At 39.5% G+C, this 13503-nt stretch overlaps 1 protein-coding gene across 4 annotated transcripts in view; it reads left to right on the forward strand.

The window, feature by feature from the left end:
* The first annotated feature begins 6015 nt into the window (after positions 1-6015).
* The window catches only part of cep295 (centrosomal protein 295), a 109632-nt gene continuing 102144 nt past the window's right edge, over positions 6016-13503 (forward strand). For 3 of the 4 annotated variants that reach the window (XM_059964610.1, XM_059964611.1, XM_059964613.1), the window contains exons 1-3: positions 6021-6096; positions 8258-8377; positions 9501-9701. In XM_059964610.1, the coding sequence (XP_059820593.1) occupies positions 6091-6096; positions 8258-8377; positions 9501-9701 (327 nt within the window). In that variant the 5' untranslated portion in view covers positions 6021-6090. Of the gene's footprint in view, positions 6097-8254; positions 8378-9500; positions 9702-13503 lie in introns of all 4 variants that reach the window. The other variant, XM_059964612.1, reaches the window with a different exon arrangement.

A 13503-nucleotide genomic window follows, 5' to 3' on the forward strand; every position in this document is an offset into this window, starting at 1 on the left:
CGTTTTGTAACGTGAGACCACGCCAATTGCTCATGTGTCAAGAAATGCAAATTGAAATAAAATTGTGTTGATTTATTTTTTTTTCATTAAGTTCTGTGATAGCAAACTTCACTCTGTATCTCAAATTTTTGGGTAGTGTTTTGTGAGTGCTGTAAGGGTGAATTTCCATAACCCTAATGACTGTAAGGCCACAACACATAATAGACTTATAGAACCATGGAGTTACATAGACCCTTTGACCCGCCAGGCCCATTCTGATCTTTTTACCCACTTACACTCATTTATAAGGATTAGGTCTGCATCCACTTATGCCATGCAAATTCAAATTATTTTCTAAATATCTCTTAAATCCAGTGACTGAATCTGATTCCACCACCATCTCTGATAGCAAGTTCAAGATATCAACCAATCTAGGTAAAAAAAATCCCATCAAATCCCCTTTAAAATGCCTTCCTTTCACGTTAAATCAGCCTTTCTCAACCTTGGAGGAACACTCCCTTGAAATAATTTTCAGGTCTCAGGGAATCTTGCCATAAAAAGTATAATATCTAGAGCTCACGGCACATTAGTGTGATCAGTAGGTTGTAGATATAATAATCCAAAATAAATTGTCAATGTTCATTTGACTACAGAATGATTTTTTTGCCAGCCTTTCTTAAAAAAAAACAGGTAGTTAAACTCAGCTTATCTTTCTTGAAATTAATCTTTTTCTTTCCCTTTCATAAATTTTAAAAACTCATAAGGCAAACATAATAAATTTTTGTTAAATAAATGGCTTAAGCCAAAATGGGATTTAATTTTTCTAAAGATAGGCTCGGTAGATAATTTAAATAAAGGTCGTAAATTGATTTTAATTCATACTAATTCCAACATGAAAATTTATTGACAATGTTGAACAGTAAAGTTACTAAAAATCATAGCCATAGCAATATGAATAAAAATATAGCCTAAGGCACAATTCTATACAATACTTTGGAAAAACATTTTCTTAGTTAGAAGAGACTGACGTCACAGCCCAAGTTTGGCGAGTCCATTCAATGTTCGGAAAACACACCACGCTCCTCATTGGCTTGCCATCCTCCCTCCGTGCAATACAGTGTTCACCAATTATCAATGGCCTTCCCTATCTTGCATAAAAAGACTGAGAAGGACTCAACCAAATAACCACGGTCCTACTGTGCACTGCTATACTGGGCTGAGAGACCTCTCACAAGATTGCTAATGGGACTGCTTGTTCACTGCCCACCACTGCGAGCGCTTGGGTCGCACATCATGTGAAGTTTAGAAAACTATGCATATTTTTTAAAATCATGGTGTCTCGTGTCACCTTAGGGCTCCGAGGAACACCGGTTGAGAACTCCTGCATTAAACTTATGACTTCTTGCTTTTGATACCCTTATCAGTAGAAGAAGTTGCCGACCTATCTGCATATGCCTCGTAATCATTTTGTATTTGTCTTTCAGGTCACCCCTCAACCTCCTTCGTTCCTGTGAAAACAAGCCCAGTCTCTCCATACCTTCTTGGTCCTCAGCAAAAATTACCTTTGGGATTATTCTAGAATAATGACATTATGGATAGCATACTTATGGATTAACCAAGATAAGAACCAGTCTTCAGGAAATGAAATCTGTATGCAATTTAACTTCCAACCTATACTTTGTGGCTAGTGAATACTATTGTTATATGTTGGACATTCCTGGTCCATTGAAACTACATAGAAGAAGACAATAGTTAAATGTTTCTGCTATTGGTACATTGTTAAAAATATATCTATGCCACTTACATGAAGAGTTCAAGACATTTATTTAATCATGTAACCTTCGGGATAGTTGTATATTTATGGAGACATCCCTCAACTCTGGTGTCTGGAGTTTGTACTCAGAGGCTTTGGAATAGACATTGGTATAGAATATTATAAAGGATATTTCAAACACTTTTAAATGGAACCATTTGATTCCGCTGGTTGGGATGTGCCACCATTGTAATGTTAATTGACTATAATTCAAAATGATAAAGGTAAGTACGTGATTATAGATGATTATAGTAAATGAAACTGTAGTTAATTGTTTACCATTATCCTTGTGTTGAAGAAGTATAAAACATCATGTCAAAGGAGTGAGATTCTTTTGGATTCTCGGTCCTGAAAGTTTGCTGTGTGAATACAGACTTCTGTATTTACATTCTGTTTGGCTCAGATTTAGTCAGTCACAACAAACACAAACAAGGGTCCTAGCTATGATCCACATGGTATACCTCTGACACAAAGTATCAATCAAAAAAGAATCAGTGCACTGCTATCCTCTGCCTTCACTAAGCCAATTTTAGATACACCATGTCACCATGTATTTTAGATAAGCCTATCATGCAGGACCTTGTCCAATGCCTCACTAAAGTTCATAAAGATAATGTTGATTGCCCATCTTCTTTTTAGTTACCTCCTTAAGAACTCAATTAAATTAGGATTTCCCATGCACAAAACCCTGCTGGTTATTTCTGATCAGTCCCTTACCTTTACAAATCTCTTGGGATTTTCTCAGATAGCTTCCTCCAATAGAGCAGAACAGTAGCATAGCAGTTGGCACAGCACTGTTACAGTGACAGCAACCCAGGTCAATTCCATTGTTGTTGTAAGGAGTTTGTACATTCACTCTGTGACCCCACAGGTTTCAAAGATATGTGTTTGTAGGTTAAGTTGTTACATGGGTGTAATTGGGTGAGACAGGCTTGTGGGGCTGGAAAGGCCTGTTATCATGATATACCTCTAAATAAAATAAGCCTTCTAACAGAAGACTTAATAACCTGTAGTTATCTGGCTTATCCCCATTGCCCTTCGTAAAGAAACAAAATTATCCTCAATCTTCTGGCACCATTTCTGTGGCTAAAGAAGATGCAAAGATCTCTGCTATCTCCTCCCTCAATTCCCATGGGAAAGGTGTCATTTGCCCATGGGGACTTGTCAACCCTCATGCGTTCCTTGATATCTAATATGGCCTTCTGAATATTGACATTCCAGAATATCCACATGAACCCCACTATGTTCCAAGCCCTTTTGCTTGGTGCATACAGATGTGGTGTATTCATTTAGGACTTCACTCAGAGAGCTACACAGAGATTATTGCTTTGGTTCTTCTTTCCCTGGCTAGCTTCTTTCTCCATATACAGATTTTCTAGGGATTCTCCTCTGTCTTACCTGCCAAGGCTATGTCATGGCCCCTTTGTGACATCCTAATTTCATTCTTAGGTTCTCTCCCACATATTCTATATTGCTTTAGAGACTCCCTTGAATCAGGTCATCTATACCTGCCATATGTTTCCTTTTTTACCTGATCAAACCTTCAATATCCTTTTCATCCACAGTTCCTAAATCTTGCCACCTTTGCCTTGCACAATAACATGCTGACCCTAAACTCTTATCAAATCTCTCTTAAAAGGCTCACACTTGCCAGCTGTTGTTTTATCCTACCAATGGCACAAGTCCAACAAAAAGCACAAAACCAACAATTCAAACTGGAGACCCAAGAAAAAAATATGCTGGAAATCTAGAGCAACACACACAAAATGGAGGAACTCAGCAGGTCAGGCAGTAACAGCTGAGACCCTTCATCAGGCCTGGCAGAAGCCAGAATTTAAGGGTGTTGGAGAGGGGAGGGGTGGCATGGCAATGGGCTGGCCGGTGATAAGTCAATCCAGGTGAGGTGGATGATAGGCAGGTTGGGGTGGGGAGCGGGAACGAAATGAGAAGCTGAGAGGTGATAAGTGGAAGAGGTAAAGAGGTAAAGGAGTGAAGGAGATGGAAACTGATAGGCTAGGACAGTGAACCTTTCAGTGAGCTAAAGGGAAGGAGGCGAGGAACCAGAGGGAAAAAGATGAAGGTGATGGCAGTTCATGAGGGCAGGATAGGGGAAAAGAGATGGGTAATGGGCCCAGGGGATAAGGAAAAACAAAGGGGAAGGGAGCAAAAGGGTGTGGTTACCAAAAAATTGATGCTGATGCTATTTCGTTCAAGACTACCAAGATGGATATGAAATGTTGTTCTTCTAATGTGTTTCTAGCTTCAACTTGGCAAAAGAGGAGGCAGTGGGCAGATATGTCAGTGTGGAAATGGGAAATGGAAATAAAATTGCTGGCCATTGGGTGATCCTGGCTGTTCTGGAAGAAGAAGCAATTCCCTGATCTGCAATGGGTCTCATCTATGTACAGGAAGCTATTCCAGGAGCACCAGATGATAAATGATTGATCATTTCACATCTGTAGTGCCTCCTCTCTTGTTTAGCAGGGGTCACCAACCTTTTTTTGCGCGGGGTTAATATTGACAATATTCTTGCGGACCGGCCGATGGGGGCAGGGGATGTGGGAGGGGATATTAATCACGACCAGAATATAGGTGATAAGTCTATATTATCACCTATAAGAATGTAGGTGATAAGTGTATGTCACTTATAAGTGGCTAATACACCCAATTTCATTTCTAAATGAGTTTATCTAATGAATTTAATATTAAACACAGCGCATATTTTCCTCACATGAATATAGTGATAAGTCAATTATAACTCACTTATAAGTCAATAGCATCATAACATTTTAAGTGACGTTTGGATATTAAACACACAGTGCATATTTTCCTGGTATGAACATATAAAATCATTTGCAACACACCAGTGAGAGGACAAGGTAAGGGCCGGAGGTCCCTGTACTGGGGCCGTGGTGATCACAGTCCAGAGAGAGTGACCGACTGTGGTGAACTATGTGCCTGTCTGGACACGCCCCCTGCTGACTGCTCCTGTGGCTCCTCCCACAGGCCCTGTATAAAGGAGGTCTGAGGCCTGACGCTCGGCCTCAGTCTCCAGGACATTGTATGATAGACACTCACTCCTGGTTCCTTCTTCCAGTCAATAAAAGCCGATATCTCGCCTTACGTCTCAGTGTGAGTTATTGATGGTGCATCACCAACAGAGCGAGGAGTGCGACAGGGCGTGGTGTCCGCCCCCTTGTAGGTAGGTAGGATCTATCGGCCGACAAAAGTTTGGCTCAATGGATGACTTTCAGCAGATCACAGCGAGGTAGCTGCTCTCCTACTTACAAAACCGAGCCCAAATTACATCTGCAAATATTTTAGCACCGGGTTCCCCACGAACATTCGGTGTGCTAAACAGGTTTAGAGGTGGCGCCCATTTGTCTGTGCTCCAGGCCAGTAGCATCGGCACTTCTTGCCCTTACCTAAGGCCAATCAGTGATCTCTGGTGCAAGGGTATCACTGCGTTTATGCAACTGATGACCTCGCGTGGGTTCAAGTTCAATAGTGGGCATGACAGGGAATGAGGAAAGGTGCAGCTGACTCATATCATTTCATATCACCAAATCATATCATTTCCTCGTGGTCCGGTAGCACATGCTTTGCTGTTTAGGACCCAAGTGATATTGCGGGAGGAGGTGTAGTAGCAGGTGTAACGTCTTGTCTGGTTGCAGGGTTAAGTGTCTGGAGGTGGATCAACTGGGAGGTAATGTAACAGTTCAAATTGTCTGGTTCCATCAGTCTTCACCATTTTCTCCAGAGAACATGGAGATGAGTTCTTAAGGGCTTAGCTGCCAGAGTAGGCATAATTAAGTTCACTGGAGGGAAAGTCCATTTGATTCCATTTTCACCAATTTCACTGCACTCTGCAGTATTAGAATAATGCCAATTGTACTATCCTTATGGTGCAGTAGTACCTCCGTTCTTTCCATTGTGCTGTATGATACCACCGCTGTGGTGAATAGTATTGATTCATTAAAAAGTCAAATCGGATTATCCATGGTGTCCTGAAAGCATATAGAAACAGGTTCCGCCACAACTTGTAACTTCATGACCTATGCTTACTCTGCCTTCACTATCAAGGTGGAGAGCAGATATTTCTTTCAAGAAAAACTCCTGTTTTTTAATTCCACAGGTTGTTCTGGATCCTTCCGGTTGCTATGGGACCCGCGGCACACGCTTATTTCAAATCACGGAAATGATGTCATTAAGCCCTGATCGTCATTAAGCCCTGATCGTTATTAAATGGCGGCGAGCGACCGGTGGGATCGAATTTTAAATCGGGCACTTTTTGCTGGATGGAGGTTGGTCCTTCGACGTATACTAAAGTTAATAAAGCATTGTGCGCGTATGCTTCCTAAACACTATTCTGTAAAAATTCTGGCGACACAGAGGCTGTATTCCTTATGTTGAGGCCGCGTGTCCACAATGCTGTCCGGTGTGATGGCGATGGGATTGTGTCTCTTGGAACAGAAAAATCAAAGGAACGAATGATTTTCTATCCCCCCCCCCCCCACGTTCTTAGGATGATAGTGAAAGGAAGAATGGAGTAGAGAACCAGGGGATCAGTTCTGAGCCCGTGGTTAACTTGAGCGACGGCTGTTAGAAACGCTTCCAGTCTCAAGTTTACACGTAAATCTAAAGTACGATTATGTGAAGTTTCCATTCTGGATTGCGCCTTCTGATCTTGGTAAAGTGATTACACAGCTTCCCCTTTCTGCGATCCAACTTTTTGTTTCTCATATAGAACTTTTTTCCAGTTTTTGGGAGAAATGGTATGATGGCAATTGTTTTAAAGAATGAATATTCTGTTCTGCCAGCCCTGTAACATTTTCTGTTTTTTGGGGTATGCATTCACATTCTTGCTCACCAATCCCTGCCTTGCTCTTTTTCTGAGCCTGTCTTTTATTTGTAAGCCCTTATTAATTTACTAGCCTGTATTGAATTCCAAGCACCAGCTCAAGCTACTTTGACATTTCTGTGTTTCAGAAAAGATGGTTGCGTAAGTTGATCTGGTTTGATTTCAGATACAATATTTTAAATTCTCAGTATCAAAAATAAATCTAATCTTAATTTCATCTGTGCATAAACTGAAAAGAAGTAAATTAAAATACCAATGCAAGTGAGTGTTGAGGTTGGGATTAATTTGTAGTATTTCTTTCCCTGAAAATTATTCCATTGTGCCGTTATTAATCCATTTTGTTATTCTCCATATAATGTGCTATGAAATGTATAAGTGCTGACTGATGATAATTGACCAAGATTGTTGACTTAGTGTGCTTCATGTCCACATCAGTAAGAAAAAATACTAGTGGGGAAGATAATGTTTCTGCACTTGCCCCCTCTCCCCCCCCCCAAAGAAAAGTCAACAGATCAACAATTAACAGCAACAATGAAGAGGGAATGCTTAAGACTTTGATGAAGGTAGATATAAATCTGCTCTCTTCACAGAGGTTATGTAATTTGAGTATCCCCAGTATTTTCTATTTTATTTTGTCAGCATATCAATATATTGTGGGGGGAAAAATAGAGCTTTTTAGTCAGGTTGCTGAGAACCAATGGGAAGTTTTGATTAGTTGACTACCAAGTCAGATTTATGTTTAGAAAGCTTTGTTTTTGAAAAATTCATTGTATTTAGAAGTTCCCAGAGTATATGATACCATTGTACCAAATAAACAGGAGACAGATGGCTGGAAACTCTAAGCCGGTTAGCATGACACCCATTGGTGAAAATGTTTGGTAATAGCAGGATATTTGGATTTCCAGAAGCCTTTGGATAGTGTTACACACATAAGAGCATGGGGTTAAGAGTGATTCATTACTGTTAGTTCTGGAGGAGAGAAAGAGATTGGCTCATTAGTTGAAAATGGAAAGTTGCAAAAAATGAGTGATTTTTTAAAGTTGGAGATCTATTTATAAAAGTTATGCCACAGGGATCACTGTCATCCCTTTTTATCAAAGCCCCTTTCCATTCAACCATAGAAAACCAATAGTGTTTAGTTAACTCCTTTCATCCTCACAAACCGCTCTCCACATAAAGCAGCATTTGTTCCAATTTAATGTACTGCATTTGGTGCCCATGATATGATTCCTGTTACTTTGTAAAAACAGAGTAACTGATTGGGTGACCATATTGTGGAACACAAGGAAATAAACACCTGCAGTATTTTCATAAGGTTGTGTCCTTAACACCTTTCCTTCTCTGCACAGAGTGCTTAACTCCTTTTGGATAAATATTTAAAATTGTCTTTGATTTGCATGAAAGAAAATTGAGACTGAATTATTACATTTGAAGGGAAATATGTCCTTGTTTCTTGAAGGGATTGCCCTATGTTGTAATAAAATTTTAAGCTAAATGCCATTGAATCTGTTGTGTGAAAACATTCAATCTGTGGTTGATATTTTGTACATAAACTATTCAAAAAATGAGAAATAGAAATTTATTTTTAGTTATTTTTCCAGTAGATAATGAGAAAGATGAAAAGAAAAGTGGCCAAATTGAGTGGCTTTCGTTTAAGTCCAAATGAAGAAGCACTTTTGATAAAAGAAGAGCAGGAGAGGCGAAGGAGGTTAAGAATAAAACAGGTATGATCAATTAGGGATGCTGATCTGTTAGAAATCACTAATTTTTTCAAATAAAATGGAGAATAATGACAATATTTCTATATTTGGTTCTTTTTATGATGCCTTTTAGGATTATTAAAATATTAATATTCTCTTTAAATGTTATGTGTTTTGTATTTAATAAAGTATGCAAGGATGGGACTGTGAAATCCAGGTTGGAAATCAGCAGTAAAAACTGCCTTTAGTGCTCTTACTCAATGTCTATGACCATTTTCAGTTAAGCTTGTTCACTGGAGCTATGTGCTGCTGGATTCCATGCCGGTTTGAAGGCAAGCCCCTTTTGTTGGTGCTGCCTTCCTGTGGTTGCTCTTGGGAAGACAAGCTGGGTAGCCTTTGCACTGTAGGATATTTGGAACTGCTGCTGGCTATTCTTGCAGAAACATGTCTCCAGGTCAACATCCATGCACCATCATCCTACAGGGACTTGGGCTACATTATTTTAAAATATTTTTTGTAACTTTTTTTTCTGCCATCATAATTGTATTTACTATATGTGCTGTGTGTAACTGTTCGTTCTATGTTTAGTACCTTGGCCCCAGAGGAATGCTGTTTCATTTAACTATATTCATGTGTATGGTTAAGTGACAATAAACTTGAAATAAAACTTATTTTGAATTTTAGCCTATGTGAAAAGATGCTTAACATTAACTTTGTGGCTGGTTATGCTACCAGATAAAAGCTTGATAATTGCAAGATTTCAGTGTGTAAAGCTTGTAGCAGTTGTAGCATACACAAAATGCTGGAGGAATTCAGCAAGGGAGGCAGTATCTATTGAAGGGAATTAAAGGTCTTCCCCTGAATTGTCAAGTATTTATTCCCTGCCTGTGTGCCTTGCTCAAGATTTGCCAAAGCTTGTTTTTGTAGCAGTTGTATTTCCATTGTATGTGTTTTTTTGGGCTGGTTCTGAAGTGAAAGAAAATATAGAATTGAAAATTATCTTCTCTAATGATCCAATGCAATAGCATTTCAATGTACTATACCACTTTGCTTAATAGTCTTGGTTGTGTTTTCATGTAATGAACAGACATATATTGTGACTGTAGCTAAGATGATTACTTTTTATGCTTCATTATTTATGATGCAGGTCAGAGAACAGGAGCGTTTCATTGCTGAGCAGATCCGGGAAAAAGTAAAGCAGTGTCGTAATCAACAACTTGAGCAACTGGCAAACGAGTTGAAGACTGAATGGCAATTGGCACAAGGCGAAAAAACAAAGAGTCTAGAGAAGTTGTATCTTAGTAGTTTAAAAGCAATTGGTGAAGGCCACAGACAAGCTCAAGAAAATGTAGGTAACTTTCTTTAGAGCTAATTTGGCAAACAGTCTTCAGAAGTTCGTTTGACATTTTGGCATTCTCCATCATGTGGGAAATGCTGATGAATGACTGGTGAATGTGAATACATACAGTGCATTAAGCAATTATTTCAAATCAGAATAAATAGTTAAAGTCATGTGTTTCTTCCTCTATGTAGTCACAAATAAAAAGATGTTGGCTTGTAAAGGAACTATTGGTTTATGAAAGCTTTATGCATGAGGACATGTTAACCTAAAAGTAGTGCTGCTCCCTGCTTTTTTGATATGGGACTTCAAATTATAATCACTCTTCCTTGTGCTGACCTATCTAAAGAGACACGCATTTTACTACTCTCACATCTCAAAAATATGAATGAGAACATAAAGGCTTGGTTAGTAAGTTTGTAGAGAATGCTAAAATAAGTGGTGATGTGAAGATGGTTTTCAAGATTTATGGAGACAATTGGTGAAATAGCCTGAAGAATGGAAAGTGGAGATTAATTCAGATTTGTATGCGGTGTTGCATTTTGAGAAGACATGAAGCTAGGACTTTAATAGTGAATTGGAAGGCCCAAGAAATATTGTAGACTGGAGAGACCTTTGAGTACAAGTACAAGAGTTTCATGAAATTGCCATTGCCGTTTTCATGCTAGCCTTCAATGGTCAGGGCATTGAGTGTAGAAATTGGGTTGTTATGTTGCAGTTATACAAGATATTGATGAATCTGCATTTGGAATGTTTTGAATTTTGATCACCCTACTTTAGGAAAAATATTAAGCAGTAAAGTGCACAGAGGAGATTTACAAGAATGGTAAATTGGCTTGTTACTGTCACATGCACTGAGGTACAGTGTAAAACTTCTCTTGCATGCCAATCAATAGTTTAATCATTCAGTAGTATCATTTAATATCAGAGAATGTATGCAATATACAACTTGGAATTCCTGTTCTCCACAGACATCCACGAAGACAGAAGTGTCCCAAAGAATGAGTGACGGTAAAAATGTTAGAACTCTAAAGCCTCCCTACTCCCACCCCCATCCCCCCTATGAACAAGCAGCAGAAAAGCAATGACCCTTCCCTCCCCCATTTGAGCAAGAAAAAGCATCCAAACCCTCCGTCTACCAGTCAATCAATAGCAAAGCCCCCAAGAAGGGCCATGATCTGTAGTACAACAAAAACTAATTGTTCATCCGACAACTTGACATACCACAGGTCCTCTCTCTCCCTTATAAAGGTTCAGAGTTCTCCTCCTTTCACATTGAGGGGGGAGACCAATAACTCACTGATTTATGGTTTTAAAGTCTGCCGTGTCGCTTTTTTCTCACTGAGTTCTCTGACTCAAGAATTAGCAACAAACTCTTCCCCTACCAACGAGAGAAAGCAAATGGACATGCAATTTGCAGTGTGCAGAACCCCTGATAGCTGATCCGATGTTCTGTTTTCTCCAGCAATGCTTCGGTCGGCAGCACCGGCATAGAATTGGCTTGTCCTGAGGCCTGCAAAGCCTTGGAGGCCCAAAGGCACCAATTGATGAAACGGGTGGTCGACGAGCCCGAGGTGCGGGTCCCACCGCTGCAAAGAACCGAAGTTTGAGCGTTGCTCTAGGTCAGGGTCTTCAACAGAACCCCATCCACCTTGGAAAGGAAAATGAGAGACATTAAAGGTAGAAATTAAGCTGTTTCTGCAGATGGGCTCAAAAGAGTTGCTGTCGAGCGCCATGTAAATCAATTCATTGCAACAGTGCATAGAGGTAATGCAGGGTAAAACAATGCAGAATAATGTGTTACAATTACAGACAACGTACAGTGTAGGTAGACAGTCAGGTGCAATCATAATGAGGTGGATTGGGGGGTCAGGAGAACTAGGGACTGTTCAATGGTCTTATAACAGCGGGACAGATGTCCTTGAGCAGTATGTGCTTTCAGAACATAGAATAGTACAGCACAGTACAGGCCCTTCGGTCCACAATGTTGTGCCAACACTTAAACCCTGCCTCCCATATAACACACCCCACCTTAAATTCTTCCATATACCTGTCTAGTAATCTCTTAAATTTCACTAGTGTAACTGCCTCCACCACTGACTCAGGTAGTGCATTCCACGCACCAACCACTCTGAGTAAAAAAAAACATTTTTCTAATATCCCCCTTGAACTTCCCACCCTTACCTTAAAGCCATGTCCTCTTGTTTTGAGCAGTGGTGCCCTGGGGAAGAGGCACTTTTGCATCTTCTGCCCAATGGGAGAAGGAAGAAGAGAGAATGTCTGCAGTAAGAAATTTATTTGATTACGATGGCTGCTTAACTGAGGTGCATCAAGTATAGACAGTGTCTATGGAGGGGAGGTCCAGAAACATTCTCCTGTTCTATTCCTGTAACTCTACAAATTATTTTCCTCAAGTATCTATTAATTTTCCTTTTCAACAAATTTATTATCTCCACTTTTACCACCCTTCTAAGCAATGGGTTCCAACTAATTACCACTGACTACATTGGTGGGAGAAAGGTTTTTACTCGTGTTCCCTGACACTGTTTAGTTCAGAATCTGGAATCTCTAATCTCTTTATCATCAATCAGTAGGAACGGCACTCTTTGTCTACACTTGTCACTGACGTATCACTTTCAAATCTCCCCTTTTTACTCAAGATAAATAACCCCAGTTTCCCAACCTAACATTTTCATTCTCTCTTGGATTTTTTTTTGTGTTCATGCCAGCATCTTGATTACCTTGATTTCATGTGATGTGCTCCACTAATTTGTCTCATCAGAAACATTCTGATGCCAGTAGAAACATTGCTGTTTTGCAGCTCTTGTAAGACTTGTCATCAAATTGGTCAAATGTCCATTTCCTTTTGCTATCTACCTAGCTGCGTATTGCTTTCCTTTATAATTTGTTGAACCTTACTTGCAAGTTTAGATGTGGGAGTGCGAAGAAGAGTGCATCAAGTGAGATGCCCGAGGAACTTGGCAGGTTAGGCAACATTTGTGCAGGGAAATGATCCTTCATTTGTATTGAGAATGTTTGGATCTTTAGGTTAGTGATTCACATGAAGTTCCTCATCTTTTTTTTTTGATAACCTTAATCCAACAAAGCAGTTTTTCCTGCTCTCATTCAATCGACTGCATAAATGCACCAATGTCAGTTTCTAAAATTTGTGCTACTAAGTTTCCATATTTTAGATATTTTAGTCACTGGAATATTATATCTTATCTGATGCATTAGTAACTTGCATTTATGACTTGTATTCCAAATCCCTTGACAAACCGCAGCACATTCTCAAGGTTACCATTTCATTATCTTCACTCTGTCTGGTCACGTATCTCAAATCTATTTTCCCCCCAGAAAAATAAATCCTAATGTTGTTGTTTTACTAGGGAGCTGTTTTTGTTTTTTCCGTGAGGGCCTACTCTTAAGTAGAAACTTCCTTTCCTAGGCTTAATTTATATTCTTTCTACTATGATTGGTTTCAATGCATATCACAGTTTTGGCTATTATTTATGCCTATCCTAAATCTTTCAGCAGTATAGCAATGGATAGGTCATTTGGCTATGATGTTCTGTCAATTTATATTACATGTCCTCTTGTATCATTCATATCTCTTCATATTCATAGGTCTATCAAAAACCATTTAAAATCAACCATACTGCCTGATTCCACGATTAGCCCTAGTAGCCTATTCCTGGCACCTGCCACTTTTGTACTTGCGTTAATAACTTCACCTTCCTATCACTAAAAGCACATCCTCCATCTGCCACTTTTCTGCCCATGTCTGTAACTGATCTATATTCCTCTGTAT

This window comes from Hypanus sabinus, chromosome 3 (genome assembly GCF_030144855.1).
Source record: "Hypanus sabinus isolate sHypSab1 chromosome 3, sHypSab1.hap1, whole genome shotgun sequence".
In the NCBI taxonomy this organism is placed as follows: Eukaryota; Metazoa; Chordata; class Chondrichthyes; order Myliobatiformes; family Dasyatidae; genus Hypanus; species Hypanus sabinus.